This window comes from Mesocricetus auratus, unplaced genomic scaffold (genome assembly GCF_017639785.1).
Source record: "Mesocricetus auratus isolate SY011 unplaced genomic scaffold, BCM_Maur_2.0 Super-Scaffold_100013, whole genome shotgun sequence".
Taxonomy (NCBI): domain Eukaryota; kingdom Metazoa; phylum Chordata; class Mammalia; order Rodentia; family Cricetidae; genus Mesocricetus; species Mesocricetus auratus.
In genome coordinates this window covers 70,077,596-70,099,632 of record NW_024429196.1, presented here as the reverse complement: position 1 = coordinate 70,099,632, position 22,037 = coordinate 70,077,596, and the positions used below count along the sequence as shown (strand labels likewise).

Here is a 22,037-nt window from a genome sequence, read left to right as displayed (position 1 = left end):
TTCTAGCCTAGCCTTGGGCTCAGCCTACTCTTGCTCTTCTAGTTTTTCAGTATGTGCAGTTAGGTTGTTTTAAGATTTTGTTTCTCTATTTTTTTTTTTTTTTTTTTGGTTTTTCGAGACAGGGTTTCTCTGTGGCTTTAGAGGCTGTCCTGGAACTAGCTCTTGTAGATCCGCCTGCCTCTGCCTCCCAAGTGCTGGGATTAAAGGCGTGCGCCACCAACGCCCGGCTTCTCTATTTTTTTTTTCTGGTGCTGGGAATGGAGCCTGAGACCTTGCACATGATAGATAAGAGCTATGCAAGCACTCCTTCCTTCCTTCCTTCCTTCCTTCCTTTCTCTCTCTCTCTTTGTCTCTTTCTCTCTTTGTTTTTTGAGTGTCTGTTCACATGTGTGAGGGCATATTTATGTACGCAGGGGCACATGATCCTGTATGGGAAAGCGTGTGGAGGCCCTAAGTTGACGTTGGTTGTCTTTCTAGACCTTTCTCCACTGTGTGTATTGAGGCAGGATCTCTCCTTGAACCTACAGTGTAGCTAACCAGCTTGCCCTGGGATCCCCAGTCCCTGCATCCTGAATGCATTGGTGTTACTTACTTTGCCTGCATCTGTGGATTTTCTCCATTTTCTGGCTTTCTTCTGTTGTGACTGAAAAAGATATTTTGAATAATTTCAACTTTCTTTGTTAAGATCTGTTTTGTGCAGCACATGGTCTATCCTGAGCGATGTTCATCATGTGTTGCTGTGTGAACCATTGTGTATGGTGGTGTGGGTTTGCCTACTTCTAGCTGTTAATTTGTTGCGGGTTAGTTCTCCACCCAATGGAGTCACAGTTGACTTCAATTGTTGTTATATCTTCTTGGTGATCTTTTTTTTTAAGTTTTTAAAAAATATTTTTATTTATTTATTGTGTGTACAGCCTTCTGCCTGCAGGCCAGCAGCGGAGGGTACCAGATCTCATTCAAGGTGGTTGTGAGCCATCATGTGGTTGCTGGGAATTGAACTCAGGACCTCTGGAAGAACAGTCAGCGCTCTTAACTACTGAGCCATCTCTCTAGCCCCCTTGGTGATTTTTTTTTTTTTTTGGTTTTTCGAGACAGGGTTTCTCTGTGGCTTTGAAGGCTGTCCTGGAACTCGCTTGGTAGTCCAGGCTGGTCTCGAACTCACAGAGATCCGCCTGCCTCTGCCTCCCGAGTGCTGGGATTAAAGGCGTGCGCCACCAACGCCCGGCGGTGATCTTTTTTAAATCATGCTTTTTATTATTATTTTTAGTTTTTAAAAACATAGTTATTTATTTAGTGTGTGGCGGGGGTGTGGCGGTCAGAGGTCAACTTTGCGGAATGGGTTCTTTCCTTTCCTCCACGTACGTCACCAGGGTTAGTGGCAAACACCTTATTCTTTATGCTATAAATAAGGCCACTCCCTTTTTTGGGAGGGTTGCTGTTTGCATAGGATATATTCTCCCATCGTTCCCCACTGTCATCATGTGTGTTCCTGTATGCGAATATACGAAGGGAGTCTCTTGTGAGTAGCATATGTAGGCAGATTTTTCTGTTCCTCCTGCCAGATTAATTATTATTAATTATGAAACTCAGCCAATAGCTTAGGCTTGTTTCTAACTAGATCTTATAACTTAAATTAATCCCTTCCTACTAATTGACTTTCTGCCTTGTGGTTTTATTGACTTTATTCTGTGCGGCCCACACGGCTTTCCTGATCCTTCCATCTCCGCCTGGTGGCTCTCGGCTTCTCTGCCCTTCTTCTTCCCAGCATCCTCTCTACCCTGAAAATCCTGCCTAGCTATTGACCACTCAGCTTTCTATTAAAGCGATCCGAGTGACACATCTTCACAGTGTGCAAAAAGATTATTCCACAGCAACATATTTACGAAAGAGGGAATGTGATAGTTTAGGTTCACCCTCAGCTATACAGGGAGTTTGAGCCCTGAGTTACAGGAGATCCTGTCTCAAAAAATCAAACAACAAAAACAGATAAACCCATAATTAATTGTTGTTTGCTTGCTCCTTGGTGCCCCAGAATGCCATCTGGATGGTGTGGGATGGGGGAAGAGAGAGGGGCTGAGTCACTTTCAACCTGAGACTGTCTTGAGTCTTGCCTGGTAGCCTAGTTGTCCCTTACTCTGAGTCCTCTGGCTGGGATTACAGGCGTGTGCTACCACACCCAGCTCCAGCCGTCTTTAGTTCATTGACCTGTGTATTTTTCCTGAAGAGTTTAACGTGATTACATGTTAAGTCAATACTAATGGGGAAGGACGTAAAGGCCATTCCTAAGGTCGCTGTCTGTACCTTGTCTCTTTCTTTCTCTCTCCTTTCTTCTCAATCATTTTTCTTTGCATTTATTTCATTGATATTTGTGATGATATGTTGATTCCTTCTATTTTACTTTTGCTCATATTCATAGATGTTTTACTTCTAGTTACCATTGTTGCTACTAAAACATTTTAAATTTGTGGTGTTTTGTTTGACACTGACAAAGCTTTAGTCTTTTCCCCTCCCCGATGTCACAGATTTACCTGTATATGTTACAGAACATTGAAGATAGATTTCACGTTTCTATTGTTATTCTTTCTGGGCTTGTGTAATCCAGGATGACCCCAAACTAATAATTCTCCTGCCTTAGGCTCTTAGGTGATAGGATTGAAGGCATGTGCTCCCACACCCACACCCAGTTTATGTGGCGCTGGAATTGAACCCTGAGAGTCCTGCACACCAGGCAGGTGCTATATATCTGTAGCCCTATCCTATCTCTATTGAAGGACTACTTTTGCCATCCTTTTTCTCCCCAAAGATGTGTTTACATATTTATTGACTATTAGTGTGTGTCTTAGGGTTTCTATTGCTGTGAAGAGGCACCATGACCACTGCAGCTTTTTAGTTTTTCTTTTCTTTCTTTTTAAAGATTTATTTATTATGTATACAGTGTTCTGTCTGCATATATCCCTGCATGCCAGAAGAGAGCACCAGATCTTAATACGGATGGTTATGAGCCACCATGTGGTTGCTGAGAATTGAACTCAGGACCTCTGGAAGATCAGTCAGTGCTCTTAGCCACTGAGCCATCTCTCCAGCCCAAGTTTTTGGTTTCTCAAGACAGGGTTTCACTGTATAGCTCTGGTTGTCTGGTTGTCCTGGAACTTTCTCTGTAGACCAGCCTGGTCTCGAACTCACAGAGATCCACCTGCCTCTGGCTCCCAAGTGTTCCACAGGCAGCAGAAGGAGACTGTGTACCATCCTGGCCATAGATTGAGTATATGAGACCTCAAAGCCCTCTCCCATGATAACACTCTTCTTCTAATAAGGCCATACCTACTCCAACAGGCCACACCTCCTAATAATGCCACTCCCTATGGATCAAGTATTCAAACATATGAATCTATGGGGGCCATTACTATTAAGACCACCACAGTGTGTATGAGTCTGTGTTGTGTGTGTGTAGCGGAGGAACTGCATGTCCCTGTACATACCTAGACATGAAGAAGGCAAAGAAGGCATCAGATGTCTTTTTTTTTTTGAGACAGGGTTTCTCTTTGTAGCTTTGTAGACCAGGCTGGCCTCGAACTCATAGAGATTCACCGGCCTCTGCCTCCTGAGTGCTGGGATTAAAGGTGTGCACCGTTACTGCCTGGCTTCAGGTGTCCTTCTTATCACTCTTTGCTTTTTCTTTTTAGACAGGGTCTTTTCCTGAACCTGGGGTTCATGTTTTTCTCTATCAGGCTTGAAGCCAGCAAACCCCAGTGATCCTTCTGTTCCAGCCCCCTCGGATCTGGTTATAGGAATGGGCAAGACACCAGCTTTGTACGCTCATGCTGGTGTCTGAACTCAGTCTTCATGGTTGCACAAGAGCACCCTTAACTGATGAGCCATCTCCCTAGTCCCAGGACTCATTTCATCTTTTTTTTTTTTTTTTTGAGCATGGGTCCAATAATAGTAAACACAACCCTCTCAGCCTTTTTTTTTTTTTTTTTTTTTTTTTTTTTTTAGGAAAGCCTTTAAAAAGTCTTTGGAGATTTATTTTATTTTATGAGTTTGGATGTTTTGCCTGCAATGTATGAGTAAGTACCACATGCTCGCCTGGTATTGACAGAGGACAGAAGACTGTGTCACAAATGGTCACGAGCCACCATGCTGGGGCTGGGAGTCACACCTGGTTCTTCTGCCAGGGGAACAAGTGCTCCTAACTGCTGAGCCATCTGTACAGGCCTTTTCTGTGAAATCCCTAGTTTGTCTTAGAAGGACAGTTTCACCTGACATCATGGCTTTGGCGGACAGTGTCTTCTCTCAGCACTCAATATATCTGTCCATTCCCTCTGGCCCGCAAAGGCCCCATCAAGGAAGCATCTGGCAATCCCATGGAAGCCCCTGCACATGAGGCCAACCATTTCTCTCCTGCTGCCTTTAATACTGTCTTTGACTTTTAGATCTTTCTATCAGAGGGTGCCTTTGTATGCTGCCTCCTCTGTTATCGTCAAAGGGTCCTCTCTGCGTAGCCCAGGCTGACCTTGACCTCACTATTCTCCTGCCTCAGCCTCCTGGGTCCAGGAGTACAAGCATGAATTAGGTGGCTGGTTGCTTATTCTACTTGGAATTCTTTGAGTTTATTTCTCCTCTCTCTCTCTCTCTCTCTCTCTCTCTCTCTCTCTCTCTTTATATCTTCCTTTCTTTTTAAAGGCAGGGTTTCTCTGTGTAACAGCCCTGGCTATCCTGAAACTCAATCTGCAAACCAGGCTGACCTCAAACTCACCAAGATCTGCCTGTCTCTGCCTCCTGAGTACTAGGATTAAAGGCTTGGGCCACCACCGTCCAGCTGTTCTTTGAGTTTCTTAGATTTGTGTGTTAATTTATTTCCTAAGATTCAGAAGTCTTGTTATCATTTCTGCAAATGACTTTTGTCTTTCATCCTTTATGACTGTCATATTGAGATCTTAGTCAACTGGAAGATGTCCTGAAAGTCCTTTATAATCCTTAATACTTTTCGATGGGTGTTAGTGGCCCATGCCATTAATCCCAGCACTTAGAGGCAAAGGCAGGCAGATCACTGTGAGTTCAAAGACCAGCCTGGTCTACAGAGTGAGTTCCAGGACAGGCTCCAAAGCTACAGAGAAACCCTGTCTCGGAAAAAAAAATACTTCATTCTTGGTTTTTTCTCACTGATTGATTTTAAGTGTCTTCTTTGGGAGCAGGAGAGACCGCTTGTGGGTTAAAAGCACTGGTTGCTCTTGCAAAAGACCCCGGTTCAGTTACCGTTACTCACAACCATGAACTCCAATTTCAGGGGATATTCTGCCCTCTTCTGGTACCAACGGGTACTGCATGCACAGGTGCACAGACACAGCAGGCTAAAACACCCATACATATAAAATAAAAGAGAGACGATTACAGCAGTTTTATCTATTCAAATTACTTCTCTTCAAGCTTGTTGTTTCTTTTGCCTGTTTAAGTCTGGATGGACCCTCTTTATGAGCTCTGCAGGCTACTAAACTCCTGAATGTCTTCTTCATTCTTTTTAATCATTTTGTTTTTATCCCTGTGGATGGTGTTCCTTGTTCATATGTCATTTCTTGATTTTTTAGCACATTTATGACAGATTTTCCCCTATCAAGCAACTCAGAGAACTGTGTACTTGGGTGTGGAGGCCTGAGTACATACAGCCTTATGTCTTTCTTCTGGTGTATCCACCTTGGATTTTTTTTTTTAGGTGGGGGGTTCTTTATTTTTTGGTTTTCCAAGACAGGGATTCTCTGTGTAACAGCCCTGACTATCCTGGAACTAACTCTGTAGAGCAGGCTGGCCTTGAACTCACAGAGATCCTCCTTCCTCTGCCTTAACAGTAGTGGGACTAAAGACCATGCACCACCACTGCCCGGCCCTCCTTGTTCTTTTAGATAGTGTTTCTCACCGGGATTTTGTGCTCACTGATTAGTCTGGCCAGAGAGCCCCAAGGATCTACCCATCTCTCCCTCCCCGGTACTGAATTAACATGCATGCCACCATGACTGGCTGTTTATTTAAGTACTGAGGACTGAACTCAGGCTCTTGTGCGTATGTGGCAATGACTTTGCTGACTGAATTGACCTCCTTAAGCCCCAGATCTGTATTTCTTTAGGGTCAACTTCAGGGGGGTGCTTTCTTCATGTAAGTGGGCCGTATTCTCCTGCTTCTTTGTCTGGTTTATAAATTTTGCTTGCTGCTTTTAGTTTTGGCTGGATGGGAGCATTTGAAGAAACCATCACTCCAGATTTCACCCATCCAGACTTTACCCATCAACACAGTTGGTTGCTCAGAGCATGTGCCTGTGGAACCGGAATCCTAACGTGCTGCTGGCCTTTGTTTTCAGTGGCTTCCACACTCCTGTTCCGGGTTCATCTGCTCTCTACTCATGCAAGACGGATTCCACATTCCCAAATCTCCTGGGTAGAGCCCCGAGGAGCCAGACCTATCAGTGCCTGGCCAAGTTTTCTGTTTCTGCCCTGCAGGCCTAGTCCTGGTGTGGGAGGAGCCCTGGTGTGGGAGGAGCCCTGGTGTGGGAGGAGCCCTGATGTGGGAGGAGCCCTGATGTGGAAGGGCCCTGGTGCAGGAGGAGCCCTGGTGTGGGGGTTCTCGCCCCTTTGCTCCAGGCCGTATTTCAAAGGGGGAGGAATGCTGAAGGGCATTGCTATGGATTGACTATGCGCCCCAAAAGTCACCTGCTAGAGTCTTTTCACCAATGTGATAATACTAACAGCATAATCTGTTTCATGGGCAAGCCTTTAGGAGGTGCTAAGTCAGTGTCCCCACAGAAGGGAGCGGGGACAGCCTGGGCATGTAGCCCAGATGCAGAGTGCTTGCCTTAGCGCGCATTCTGGGCAGGGTTAAATCCCCAGCACTGTACAATAAGGTGGGGATCAGGGAGGAGTTTGCGGGTTCCTTTTCCTCTGTTCCTTTGCCACTTGAGGACGCAGCATCCATCCCTCTTCACCTCTCCTCCTTCCACACTGCGAGCTCAAGCATTAGCGCCACCATTTTCACACAGAGACTTGTGACTTCACCAAACACCAGACTCGCCAGGGCTTTTGACTTTGAAATTCCAGCCTCCACAACTGTGGAATACGTTTCAGGGTTTTTTGTTTGTTTTTATTTTTATAGCACAAATAATAAAAATCCAGAGACAGATATTGGAGCTCAAGCCGAAGATCAGAAAAGCAGAGCAGCCTAGCCAGTAGCTCTTACCTCTACCCAGCTGAAATGGCAATCCTGTCTCTAACCAAATCCTCAGAGATAAATGCTCTCCCTATCTAGAAACTAAATCTCACAAGAGATCCTTGCTTCTTCCTTTTATACCCCCCTAGTGCTGGGATTAAAGGCATGAGCTCTGTTTCTCTTTTAGAGTGATTCACTCTTGTGTAGGCCAGGGTGGCCTTGAACTCACAGAGAGCCTTTGTCTCCTGAGTCTTGGGATTAAAGGTGTGTGCCATCACTGCCTGACTCTATGGCTGTAGCTAGTTTTGCATTTTGATCTCCAGTGGCTTTATATCACCACACTTCTCCTCCTTCTTTGTCTAGATTCTCCTCCTATTTTTTCTCTTCTGCCTGCCAGCCCCACCTATCCCTTTCCTGCCTAGCTTTTGGCCGTTCAGCTTTTTTTAGAACAATCAGGTGCCTTAGGCAGGCAAGGTGGGACAAATGCAGCATATCTTTATATAATTTAACAAATGCAGAAAAACAAATATAGCATCTTTACATCATTGGCAAAGGCAGCAGAAACTAACGTAACACACCTTTACACAGCTACAATAATATTATGCAGCATAAACAGATGTAACGTATCTTTCCATAGTTAAATATTCCACAACACAGTAGGGCATGTATGTGTACGAATGTGTGTGTGTGTGTGTGTGTTGTTAGTGATGGAACCCTAGGTTTTGTATGTAATAGGCAAAATTTCTTTCACTGAACTGCACCCTATCTGTACATTGGATTCTGATGCTGTTGCTATGGCTGCTCCCTACTTAGAAGTCCAGAAACATAACAGTTCCATCTGGACTGTAGTGGCTTTGAGGACACTGGCAGAAACTGCTGTGCCTTTTCTAGAACTCTCCATAGAAATAGCATCTAAGAGAGCCAAGAACCACATCTGAGACTCAGGAGTCTCCATGTGCTCTCTCTGCATCCTGGTGTATTGTGGATAGCCTTGTTAGATGCACCCTGCCCCCTAGTAAGTGGCTTCTCTTCTCTCTGCAGTGCTCTGACCAACAGAAGCTGCTAAATATTGCCCAGGAGCTCCTGCACACAGAGGAAGCCTACGTGAGGCGGCTGCACTTGCTGGACCAGGTAGTCCATAGGGCTGGGAATCCCCTCTCTCATGCCCAGAATTCGCACTGTATCCCTTCAATGGTGTGGGTATTATGCTTAGAGTAGGAATGACAAATACTAAAATTCAGATAAAGGGAAGTCTGGCCTGAAAACATATATTTTGTTCTCAGTGCTGTGTGGTTCTGGGTAGAAGTCCAGTGTGTTCACAATGGGGGACATTTCTTCATGGAGGATGCATCATTTGAACACATGAATGCATGCTGGGATCTGAGGAGATGTTTCAGTCAGTAAAGTGTTTGCCTTGCATGCACAAGGACCTGTGTTTGAGTCTTAGAACTCATGTAAAGATGCCAGGCTAATAGTGGTGGCTAATGCTTATAATCCCAGCACTGGGGAGGCGGAGACAGGGAGATACCGGAAGCTTGCTGACCAGACAGTCTAATCTTACCTACTTGGCAAGATTAAGATTCAGTGAAAAGACCTTGTCAAAACAAAATGAAACAAAAAAACAAGAGTTGGATGATACCTGAGGAATGACACCTGAGATTGGCCTCTAGCCTCCAGAGGCATGCACACACACTTATGTCCATGCACACCCGTACCCACATGGACATGCACACATGCACACACATAGAACATCCATAGCTGGGCCAGCGGGTGCTGTGCATCCCTGCCCATGAGGAAATGCGAAGAGGATCCTGAGTACCCAGGAAAACAAGGCCTGCTCTGTGTGGCTCCTGCCTGTGCCTCACAAGCCAGAGGAGATCTCCTTCCCCTTCTCCTGAGAGGATGATGAGGAAAGATGTCACGCCCCATCTCCCATACACTGTTCCTACCTCTCCCGTGATCCTCAGCTGTGAGCAAGCGTTCAGTAAGACTTAAAGGTGGAGGATTCTGGCTCTGACATCCATTAAGGAAACCTAAGTGGGGCTGGAGAAATGGCTCAGTAGGTAAGAGTGTGCCTTAGTTAGAGTTACTATTGCTGGTTTTGTTTTGTTTTGTGGTTTTTTTTTTTTTTTTTTTTTGGTTTTTCGAGACAAGGTTTCTCTGTATTGTTTTGGAGGCTGTCCTGGCACTCGCTCTGTAGACCAGGCTGGCCTCACAGAGATCAGCCTGCCTCTGCCTCCCGAGTGCTGGGATCAAAGGCGTGCGCCACCAACGCTCGGCTATTATTGCTGTTTTGAAACACCGTGATCAAAAGTGAGCAGGAGAGGCTCATTTGCTTTAGGCTTCCACATCATAGTCCATCTCTGAAGGAAGTTGGGAGAAGCTCAAACAGGGCAGGGGCCTGGAGGCAGGAGCTGATGCACAGGTCATGGAGCAGTGCTGATTCCTAGCTTGCCCTTCAAAGCTCACTCAGCCTGATTTCTTAGAGCATCCAGGACCACCAGCCTAGTGATGGCACTACCCACAAAGGGCTGGGTCCTCTCCCATCAATCACTAAGAAAATGCCCCACAGCAGCATCTTACGAGGCATTTTCTCAACTGAGGGTCCCTCCTTTCAGATGACTCTAGCCTGTGTGAAGCTGGCACAACACTAGCCAACACAGATGTTTTCTGTGCAAGCATGAAATCCTGTGTTGAATCCCAGCACCCAAGTAAAAAGGGCATGCTTCGGAGCTGGAGCAATGGATCAGCATCTGGGGGCACTGGTTGCTCTTCCACAGGACCTGGGTTTGGATGCTAACACCAACATAGAGCCTCATAGCCATCTGTAACTATAGATCCAAAGGCCCCAATGCACAAGACACTTACGTAGTGCATAGACATAACTCAGACAAAGCACTCATAAACACAAGTAGACCCTTTCAAAGTGCACGCCTGTAACCCCAGCACCATGGAGGTGCAAAGACAGGAGGGCTGCTGGGTTTTGCTGACTGCTAACCTAGCTCTAGACCCTACTCAAGAGAATGTGGTGGGAACTGACAGCAGGACACCAATGTCTTTCTCTGGTCTCTCTGCACATGCACTACACACACACACACACACACACACACACACACAGAGACAGAGAATGTGGTGGGAACTGACAGCAGGACACCAATGTCTTTCTCTGGTCTCTCTGCACATGCACTACACACACACACACACACACACACACAGAGACAGAGACAGAGAATGTGGTGGGAACTGACAGCAGGACACCAATGTCTTTCTCTGGTCTCTCTGCACATGCACTACACACACACACACACACACACACACACACACAGAGACAGAGACAGAGAATGTGGTGGGAACTGACAGCAGGACACCAATGTCTTTCTCTGGTCTCTCTGCACATGCACTACACACACACACACACACACACACACACACACACACACACACACAGAGAGACAGAGACAGAGAGACAGAGAGACAGAGAGGTTTGTTTGTTTGTTTGGTCTTTTTGTTGTTGTTTTGTTTTCAAGACAGGGTTTCTCTGTGTAGCCCTGGCTATCCTGGAACTCACTCTGTAGACCAGGCTGACCTCAAACTCACAGAGATCCACCTTCCTCTGCTTCCCAAGTGCTGGGATTAAAGGCTGCCTCCTAATTGAAAAATTTTTAAACCAGCTGCCTCCTAATTGAAAAAAATTTTAAACCAAAAAACAAGTCGGGTGGTAGTGGCACAAGCACTCGGGAGGCAGAGGCAGATTGATCTTTGTGCGTTTGAGGTTGGGGTGGGGGGAAGAACCCAAGAGCCCGCTCCTGTGGCAGGTGTCTGTCTCCCGTTCGGTGACCATTGTGGGCTTCTCTGTGCTCAGGGTTTCTGCACCAAGCTGACAGAAGCAGGGATCCCTCCAGAAGTCACCACCGGCATTTTCTCCAACATCTCCTCCATCTACCGCTTCCATGGGCAGTTCCTCCTGCCCGAGTTGCAGAAGAGGATCACAGAGGAGTGGTGAGTGTGTCATGGCCACCCATAAGGCCCCTAAACCTGAATTCCTCTGCCTGGAAGCCTGACAGGTTCTTGGGGTTTGGGGTTTGTCTTCTGGAGGCCTGGGTGCCCACCTTTCCCAATCCTAGCCCTGCCTTTTCTGGACTGGTGGCTTTGACTGGGCCTTGGGTGTCTCTCAGTTTGTGATCTAGATGAGATTTTGACATCTGGAAGCAACAGTGATGCTGGGTCAGCCTGTTTCTACTTTTTTTAAAAAAATAATTATTTATTACATATACAGTGTTCTGCCCAGGCCAGAAGAGGGCACCAGAGCCACCATGTGGTTGCTAGGAATTGAACTCAGGACCTCTGGAAGAACAGACAGTGCTCTTAACCTCTGCGCCATCTCTCCAGCCCCCTACCCTTGCTTTTTAAAAGGACCTTATCCTCAGGAGTGGCTCCAGGTCCTCTTCTTTCTGCACCCCTCAACTCTTGCCTATTTTCAGCCAAAGCCGCAAACCACAATTAGTGCCCTGACACTGGGGGAGGCCTACCAGTTTTAACTGTGTGCTCCCCGCATTTTGGGAGGCTTGAAGTTTGCCTGCCTTCCTTTGCAGGGCTTGTATGCCCTTCATGGCTCCTGACTTTGCCTTGGGTGACTGGGGATGTCTGTCTTGTCATCTTTGTCTCCGTGTGTGGCTGGGCCACTTTGTGAATCTTCGGAAGCTGCAGAGAAGGTTGCGCTGTGTCCTGCAGGTGTTTAGAGCTGGGTGTGGACTTGTGGTGACAAAGCGGATGTCTGGCAGCACAGGCTTTCTCCTTCCGTGCTCTGGAGGGTCTGTTGGTCCTCAGGGTGTCTCCACAGTCCTGTAATGATGACGACACAGGGCCACTTGTCTAGCATCTCTAGTTGCCTAATTTATAAAAACCAAGCCTCTGTGCACAGTTTCATATGAGTACCAAGTGATGGCCTCATGCCCATGCCTTTTTTCTTTGGTTTTTGCCAATTACTAAGGATAAATCTCCAAAAGAGAGTGCTAAGAAAAAAAAATTACTATGTTGATTTTGCCTGTGGAGATGTGAACACCATCTACTTACCCAAGACAGGGCTTCAATGCTAGACCAATAAATAAATAAATAAATAAATAAATAAATAAATAAATAAATAAATAAAACAAATGGATTCCACCCAATCCCAGCTTAGCTGAAACAGTGAGCATGGGTGACTTCAACGTGGCTGCAGCAGGGGAGGTCCCATGAAAGCTGCATCCCTGGAGCTTCCCCACAGCTTGATGGCAGAGTGGACAGTCTCTCCCAAGCAATCGCTATTGCTTGCATGGCCTTGGAGGGGAGGCCTTCTGGCTCATGCAAGTTTCAGGAGCTTCCTGAAGTTCTGGTGGCTTCCTGAGCCCAGTAAGTTTTACTGCCTGGGTCTTAAGGAGCCTCCCTTTCCTGAAGGGGGTGTTTTAACGCAGAGGAAATAAATGCACAGTTACTATGGCAATGCTTGCTTCCTAGAATCTATTTGTTCACTCAGCGCACTCAGACATTTTTTTTTTTTTTTTTTTACCATTGGTCCTGCAAAGTCCTCCCCTTTTCTCCGTAGCTTTGGCGGCAGTGTACAGAGCCATCATTTTAAAACTGTGCTCATTTAGAATGGCACTTCACCAACCATCTTTGATAACTGTGTTCTGTCACTCAAGGGCAGCACTGTTGCTAAGGCCTTCTGTTTGGTCTCTGGGCCTCAGCCGATGCTGCTGAGGTGTTTAGAGAAATCCTCTTTTAATGTCCAGTCCACAATCTGGGAGGAAACACACCCCGAGAGGGTGACAAACATGCTGAACACCAGAGTACTACTCCACCTAGACTATTGGTCTGACGGCCACGCTCCTCCACACAGGGACACAAACCCTCGACTCGGAGACATCCTGCAGAAACTGGCCCCATTCCTGAAGATGTATGGCGAGTATGTCAAGAACTTTGACAGGGCCATGGGGCTGGTGAGCTCATGGACCCACCGCTCTCCGCAGTTTAAGGACGTCATCCACAGCATCCAGGTAGGTGGCTGCAGGAGTGTGACACACACACTTTTTTTTTTAACTCTGAAAAGATTTTTTTTTTTAAGACGAGGTCTCAGGCCAAGCATGTGTCTTTAATTCCAGCCCTCAGGAGACAGAGGCAGGCAAATCTTTGTGAGTCTGGGGCCAGTCTGGTCTACATAGCAAATTCAAGACCAGACAACAATACATACTAAGACCATGTCCAAAACAAAAACAAACCAAAAAACAACAACAAAACCAAAACAAACAAAATAAACCTCCACAAGACAAGGTCTCTATCCCTGAATAGTCTGAGCTCCCTATGCAGCCAAGGATGACCTTGGACCTCCAACTTTTCTACCTTTACCTCCTGAGTGCTGAGATTACAAGTGTGCACCACCACACCTGGCGTATGAAGTGCTGGGATTCCAAGCCTGCATCAGGAAGTCTGGCTTTTTCTACATGGGTTCTGGGGTTGAATTCAGGTCCTCGTGCTGATGCAGTTACACCCCCCCCCATCCCAGCCCTCTGGAGAAGCTGTGACACTAACTTCTCACATAAGTGTGTAGTATAAGACTCTTCTGTATAGTGAGCTCTACACACATCTCCCTCCAGAGGACAAGGCAGTGCTCAGCCCGAGCACAGGCCACTGTCCCTGTCCACACAGGGCAGAACAGGCTCTTGGGTCTAGCAGGTCCTCAGGTGACAAGGCACCTCCAGGATTGGGATGACAGTTGTCTGCATTGATAGACTCAGCCCTATGCTGTCCCTGAGCAGTGGGTATGGTCTGGGGATACTTCCTACTAGACACAGCCCTGGTTCTGCCTCTTGGCCTCAGCACAATTCAGCTGTTCTCCGCAAAGGCCTGGACTGTGTCTGCTGACCCGATGTTGCTTCTGGTATCTGGAGGGTAGAGTCTGGGCCAGGTCTGCAGGGCACAGAATGCCCCACAACAGCAAATTCTCCTATGCAAAGTCCATGGCCAACGCTGAGAAGCCTCGACCTGGACAAAATGGGATCAAATGACCATCAGGTTTCCCTTGATCTCTGGAGAATTTTTTGCTTGATTCAAAACCTATTTTAAATTATAAGCCTTAAAAAATTCGAATGTTTACCAAGAGTTTGTAAAGTGACCAACTTAAGGCTAGAGAAAGAGCCAAGAACCTGAGTTTGGACCTCTAGCACCAGGTGAAGGCAGGTATGGTGGAATGTAGATGGAATTTCCTGTCCCCCCTGGTTCTGCAGCCATTTAACCCCAAATAAACACACAGAGGCTTATATTAATTATGAACTGTTTGGCAGATGGCTCAGGCTCCTTATTGGTTAGGTCTCCCTTAATTATTAACCCATAACTATTAATCTGTGTATCTCCACATGGTCTTGGCTTACCGGTGATGCCCACATCTCTTTCTTCCTCGGCAGCTACATAGTGTCTCTCTGGCGACTCACTGTCTTCCTCTACCCAGAATTCTCCTTGTTTGGTAGCCCTGCCTATACTTCCTGCCTGGTTACACCTTGCCTGTCTATTGGCCAAAACAGCTTTATTCATCAAATGATAAGAGAAACATGTGTTCACAGACATCCCCCATCAGTGGCATATGTCTGAACCCTCTTACCAAGGGCTGAGGGTAGGGCATTGAGACAGGTAGATTCTGGGATTGATCAGCAAGCCTAGAAGAAGTTCAGTTTTCAGCCAGAGATGTGTATGCACACAGCATACCCAGGCATGGCCACAAAAGGACAAATGTTCAGACATTACAGACACTCTGTGCTATTTACCATTATCTCTAAGCACATGTGATGATTACTGTGTTTTGAAACTCATCTGCAGGCACTGCAGTTTCATCATTCAGTGTGAAGGAGAGTGTGTCCCACACGCCCACATTGGTGACTGAAATCGAGAAGCTCACACGGCTGTCACAGCACTGTCTCCTCACAGCCCACATAGTCATCAGCTATCCCAATGATGAACTTCTAAGTTTTCTCTCTGTGCTTCACAAGCCACACTAGGACCACACACTGCTCTGCCCGTGTCCTCTTGAGGGAATTGACTGCCTCTTGACTTGGGTTTATCTGCGGTTTTTCCATGATTCAGTTTGGGCAGTGTCTCTGTGTGAGTCACTGGAGCAAAGCCTTTTTTTTTTCTTCTTTATTCATAAATTTCTAGCAGAGAGATATTTTGAAACTCTATAAACATCCATTCCTCATCTTCCCTTGATTTTTATCTTGAAATAATGTGTGTGTGTGTGGTATATGCCTGTGAACATGTGTGTGGGTATGCTCATACATGTGTATACTACTGGAGGTCAGATGTCAGCTGAGGTTGAGTGCCTTCTATCACTCCCCATCTTGTTTTGAGGCAGGGTCTCTCACTGAACTCAGAACTCATTGGAACACTGGCCAATGGTATCTGCTTATCCCTGCATCGCCAGCACTGGGGTAACAAGAAAGCACCATGACACCCAGACATTTCTTTAGATTTTCTTAAAGTTTATGTGTATGAGTGTTTTGCCTGCACGTATGTCAGAAGAGGATGTCAGATCCCCTGAAACTAGGGTTACAGACAGCTGCTAGCCATGTCGTTGCTTGGACCGAATGCAGGCCCTCTGCCAGAGCAGTAAGTTCTCTTACCTTGGGTCATCTCTCCAGCACCAATGCTCAGATTTTTTTTTTCATAAGTGCAGCCTTCATTTAAAAACCAAAGACAGGCATTGTGGCTCGCACCTTTAATCCCCCAGCACTCAGGAAGCAGAGGTAAGTGGATCTCTGAGTTTGAGGCCTGAACAGCCAGGGCTACACACACACACACACAAAAATCTTGTCTTGGAAAGACCAACAACAACCAAAACAAAACAAAAAGCCACCACTATGCCTGCCAAAAGACTAATTGTTTTAGGGACTGAGGGGATGGGTTGGTGGGTAAAGTGCTTACCTGAGTTCAGATCCCAAGAACCTGTTACACCCAATAGAGTTTTGAGCCATCTCTACCAGAAGTGTTTGTTTGTTTGTCTTTTGGTTTCCCGAGACAGGGTTTCTCTGTGTAGTTTTGGAGCCTGTCCTGGAAGTCGATGTAGACCAGGCTAGCCTCAAATTTACAGAGATCCGCCTGCCTCTACCTCCCGAGTGCTGGGATTAAAGGCATGTGCCACCACTAGCCGGGCCAGAAGTTTTGATCTGAGGAAGATGTGGGTGGCTGGGCCCCTCCCTGAAGTTGCTGGGGGCAGGGCAGTGGAGCAGGCAGTACAGCAGGCCCTCTCAGCTGTCGATGAGCCAGGCAGCACGGCAGGAGAGCCCACGCGAGCAAAGAGGCAATAGTGCATCAGCAGTCGTCATGGTAGACTTGTGTGCAGGGCCAAGGGTGTAGATTCCTGCTGCTTGCACTGAGGAGGCCTTAACGTGTGACAAAAGGGGGAGCTGTTATCTGGAGGGCAGGGGGGAAGTGTGGAGAGTGGGGACAACATGGGCTGGGCTTCCCTGCACCCCTACTCTTTCCTTCATTAGTTATGCAGGGACCTCGCAGAAGGACTCTCAGCAGCCTCTAGGCATGGGGACTGATACTGGGGGAGCTAGGCACAGGTGGCCTCCACCTGACAGAGAGGGAGAGGACCTGAGGGCGATGAGGGTTGGATAGGAGTGGGAATCACTTCTGTGGGGGGAGCTTCGTCCTGGCATCTGTCTTCTTCAACCCAAACCTGCCCGCCCAGAGTTCCAGTTCTCCCTCCATCATTAGGCCCCTGTGAGCCTCAGTTTCTCCAGGTGTGGTCTGTGCCGATTGTGTCTTAAAGAGCATGTGCTCCAGACAACCTCCAGGGACCGTGGTGCCAGAAGCAGGCTGGTGACCCTGTGTGTGTCCTTTGTTCCCCCAGAAGCAGGAGGAGTGTGGGAACTTGACACTGCAGCACCACATGCTGGAGCCTGTGCAGAGGGTCCCTCGCTACGAACTGCTGCTCAAAGACTACCTGAAGAGGCTCCCCAGGGACGCCCCAGACCGGAAGGATGCTGAGAGTAAGTAGGAGTGGCTGCAAGGCTGAGGGGAATCTGTGGAAGAGGCTGAGAACCCTGGCCTGAGACACAGAGAACGGCAGAATACACACACACACACACACACACACACACACACACACACACACACACACACACACACACACATCAGTAACTAGGAAACTAGGAAAGTGCTGTAATCTTTTCCTATCTGGGGAAGACACTGCCAAGCACTGACTCCATTGAGAGCTTAGGACCCAGCAATGGGCCCCACAGTGAGGACATTCTTATCTCGAGATTCAAGACCGACGTAACTGGCGGGGAACAGAGGACTGGGGACTGTGCAGGAGAGTCAGGGGTCCCACTTGTCTTGGCCGTGGCAAGGTCAGCAAGTGTCTCTCGACTTTGTCTTTTCTCTGGGCCATACCTTTGGAGCAGTCTGGGCGCCCTGAAGCAAGGCCATGCCCACATTTTCACTGTCAGCCTGTCCAGTGAGAACTTGTGGAGTTGCCGTGTGCCCGGGCTCACTCGGTTCTCCTCATTCAGGGTCCCTGGAGCTCATCTCCACCGCTGCTGACCATTCCAATGCTGCCATCAGGAAGATGGTGAGTTCAGAGTGCTGTAGGGGAGCAAAACATGTGCAGGGAGAGGGGGGAGGGCTGACCGTGTAAGTGAGCACTTTGACCCTGATTCTAAGTGGGCCCCATCAGTGAGCACATATATGCCCAGTCTCCCTAGGATCTGCCGGGTGCACATCCTAGTACCAATACCAAGTGCATGCTCAGCCTCTCTGTACAAACCAGGTAGGCATACGAACACTCATAGTTAGAACTTCTATTCCTGTGAAGAGATACCATGACCATGACAACTCTTATAAAGAAAGCATTTAACTGGAGTGGCTCACTTACAGTTTCAGAGGTTGGGTCCATTATCTTAATGACCGGGAGCATGGCGGCATGCAGACAGACATGGTGCTGGCTACATCTTGATCAGAAGGCGACAGGAAGGGGTCTCAGTGTCAACTCTAAGCAACGTTTGAGCAAAAGAGACTTCATAGCCCACCTCCACAGTGACATACTTCCTCCAAGGCCATACCTACTCCAACAAAGCTACTTCCTATGAGTGCCACTTCCTATGAATTCATGGGGGCCAATTGCATTCAAACTACCACAGCCACCTTCCCAGTGCAAGCTAGGACATGCCATGACTGTACCTGTATATACTGCTCCTCCATATACCTGCTGGCTCCTGCAAGGTCATTCAAGAGACAGAAGGGCAGACTGACCTGCCAACTTCTAGGTACACAGGGAGAAATTGCAAGTCCAAGGACAGGCCATCTGAGGCCTAGCAGGCCCTGCCCCAGCCCATGTTGCTACTGCCTAAGTCCCTACAGGCTCGATTCTACTGTGAATATTATTGAGTTCTAACCAAGAGCTAGAGCCATGAGCTGTTAACCTTGTCCCCATCGTACCTTTGTGCCTTGTGACTCCCCAACCAGGTCTGGGGAACATACGTAGATTGGCCCAGTCTGGGTCATAGCCACTCAGCTGATTCCTGCACACCTCAGTTTCCTTGTCTGTAAACTAGAAATAACATTGCCACTCACCCCATAGGGTTTGTGCTAGAGTTAAATAATTAAATGTAGAACAGTCCCCGGCACATGACAGCAGAGGTTTATGAGTTATCATTTCCTGAATGTTGAGTTTCCAGTCGCCCTTCAATACTCAACTCGAGTGTCATCCTGTGCCTGCTTCCCTTTTCGCTGGCAGCCATTTTGCTGCTGCAATGGACTCTGAGTCACAGTCGCAGAGCATGGCTTTGCTCACCTCTGGGTCCCAGGCAGTTCCCTGGCCCTTGGTGACTCTGCAGCTGCCTGAGCTTCCTGTCTCTTGCAGGAGAAAATGCACAAGCTCCTGGAGGTGTACGAGCAGCTGGGTGGGGAAGAAGACATCGTCAACCCAGCCAATGAGCTGATCAAGGAGGGCAACATCCAGAAATTGTCGGCCAAGAACGGCACCACGCAGGACCGGCACCTCTTCTTGGTGAGCCAGGTGGCCATCCCAGCCACAGAGCCGCCCCCCCCCCACCTTCTCTGGCTCTGGGCAGTACTGGCAAGACACAGACGGCCAAGGAGGGCCTTCTTCTGTGGCCTCCCCTGATAATTGGCTGTGCTACCTCTTGTCAAGGGCTCTGCCCTGGTTTCCACAAGCATCTAATATGGATGCTCCTGATATCCAGCATTTCTGTTTTTAATTTGATCTACCTGTGATACAACGAAAGAGTCTCCAGAAACCAGAAATATAAAGAACTGTAGCCCAAACATCAAGACCCCAACTTTCCCCGGAAGCACACTGGTTTATAGGGAGGAGAAAAAGCAGGAAGGGATTATAGGGAGGGATCCATCAATACCTAATATAGGAAGAGACAAGATTCTTTTTTCCCCATTTTCCTATAGCTACTTCTCTTCTTCCCCTACCTCCCCTTCCTCTTCTCCTTCCTCCTCTTCTTCCTCTTTCTTCTGCTTCTTCCCAAGGCCTTACATTTGCTAGGCAAACACCCTGTCTATCACACTGCCTTATACTGGTGGCTCTCTAAGGAGCTGGATCTTTGAAAGCTTCCCTTTTTTAACCTCAGGCCTGTGGCATATCTAGCCACAGGTTATTGGCTAATAATGCTAGGGTTAGATTTCATCTTGTGGCCTTAAATCCAATCAGAAATTGATTGGTTTCTCCCTAGACATTCGAGCCACTATTGTACCAGTGGGAATGTCTTGCTGGACCCGTTGTTAACATAGCTCACGGGGTTCATAGCTGCGTATGGCTGATGCTTATGTCTCCTCTGGTAAAGTGCATAGCACCTTACCATCAAGTTCTGGAGGGTAACAAGATCATTGGCAGTAGCCTGTACTGTGTGGGGCTACTGGTATTTAGTGGGGCCATCACTGTCCATTACCGGCTCAGAATCTGCCTTTTGAAGGTTGTGCTTAAAGGCATATGTGTACATCTTTAAATAAATAGATATAAACTTACACATGTAATATATATATATATATATATGTATGTATATGAGACATTAAAGAAAGCTTATGTGGGTCCCTATGAGGGGCTTCCTGTGACCACCTCTCCCCATGACATCTTTCTTGCAGTTCAACAATGTGATACTCTACTGTGTACCCAAACTGAGGCTCATGGGCCAGAAGTTCAGTGTACGGGAGAAAATGGACATCTCTGATCTCCAGGTGGGTGGGTCCTTCTCTCCCCTCTTATACTCTGGAAGGGGAACACGCAGGAATGGGGATGCTAGGCTTTGATGGCCAGCTCCGTGACTTAAGGGTTTCTGAGACAGCATCTTGGTCCCGGTGTACTGTACTAGCCTTGGGAAGGCAGTGCTGCCTGTGGTGTACTGTACTAGCCTTGGATTCTACCTTCTGTCAGTCCCTGGTGGTCTCATGCTGAAGGGGCAGGAGGCTGAAACTAAAGTTCACAGCCACGGGGGTCACATAGACACAAGATAGGCTGTCTAAAGATCCAGAAGTGAAATTGAGAATGGCGTGTGGGCCTACTCGTGTGGTCTGTACCCTAGACCACAAATTGCCTCATTTCCTGCATGATCTTAAATCCTCTGTCTTTGCTCCCCTTGATCCAAAAGCCTATTCCATATGTCATGATATTCAGGGTTGATATGGATTCTATCTGCTACTGAGAGAGATTTGAATTAATAATTGATACAAAAATATTTTATTTTTTAAAATAATTTATTTATTTTTATTATGTTTTGCTTGCATATATGTCTGTGAGGATGCCAGATCTGCTGGAACTGGAGTTACAGACAGCTGTGAGCTGCCATGTGGGTACTGGGAATTGAACTCCGGTCCTCTAGAAGAGCAATCAGTGCTCTTAACCACTGAGCCATCTCTCCAGCCCCCCCAATATCTTCCAATTAAATGATTCTAACTATCTGAAAAAGCCAAGATTTGATTAAACAACTACCCACTCCATAGAAATTCCCTTGGAATTCTCTTGATCCAGGTTAAGAAATGGTTATAAGCAGTTACTAGCTACAGGGGAACAAATTGCTTCTTCCATAGTTAGAAGAAGCCACTTTTGCGGAGTCGCTCTATGAGAAATCAGTCCTGGGGCTAGAGAGATGACTCAGCAGTCAAGAGCTCTTGTGACTCTTTCAGAGGACCCAACTTCAGTTCCCAGCACCCAAACTGAGTGGCTCACAACTGCCTGGAACTCTAGCTCCAGGGGATCTAATTTCTCCCTCTGGCCTCCTCAGGCACCTGTACTTGTGTACATAACGGCACACAGACACACACATAAATTAGTCTAAAAAGACAGTCCTGGTCCAGGCAGTGATGACACACTTGTGAGGCAGAGGCAGGTGGATCTCTGTGAGTTTGAGACGAGCCTGGTCTACAGAACTAGTTCCAGGACAGCTAGGGCTATTACACAGAAACTCTGTCTCAAAAAAGAAAACAAAACAACAAAACAGCCCTGTTTTAGTGACTATCATATGTTAATACCATTTTCAATGTGCAGTGGGAAAGTCCAGAGTTTGTTTCTGGCTGGGTCCAGGTCCAGGAATGCCTCCAACAGACTGATTGAGGTCAGGGGCTCTTACAGGGACCAGTCCAAGAGCTTCCAGGAGCAAGTGTGCTCTGTGGTTTTCTGTTGATTGAAGAGGGTGAGTTCTGAGAGCCTGTAAGGATATGATACTACTCCATCAACTCTGTCTGGGTACACTCCTTTACACCCATAATGCACCTGCCCATGTGGGCTCAAGCACCTTCTGAGGGACGGAGTCAAGGATCTTCTCAGATTTTCGTCCCTCCCAGGGAGGTGCATG

General features: G+C 47.3%; 1 protein-coding gene across 6 annotated transcripts in view; it reads left to right on the top strand.

Moving 5' to 3' along the window:
* The window catches only part of Fgd3 (FYVE, RhoGEF and PH domain containing 3), a 66,181-nt gene that overhangs the window by 26,643 nt on the left and 17,501 nt on the right, over positions 1-22,037 (top strand). For all 6 annotated transcript variants that reach the window (XM_040755948.1, XM_013110671.3, XM_021224931.2 and 3 more), the window contains 7 exons: positions 8,233-8,322; positions 11,054-11,190; positions 13,067-13,223; positions 17,072-17,210; positions 17,733-17,791; positions 19,082-19,228; positions 20,332-20,424. In XM_040755948.1, coding sequence (XP_040611882.1) covers positions 8,233-8,322; positions 11,054-11,190; positions 13,067-13,223; positions 17,072-17,210; positions 17,733-17,791; positions 19,082-19,228; positions 20,332-20,424 — 822 coding nt within the window. The remainder of the gene's footprint in view (positions 1-8,232; positions 8,323-11,053; positions 11,191-13,066; positions 13,224-17,071; positions 17,211-17,732; positions 17,792-19,081; positions 19,229-20,331; positions 20,425-22,037) is intronic.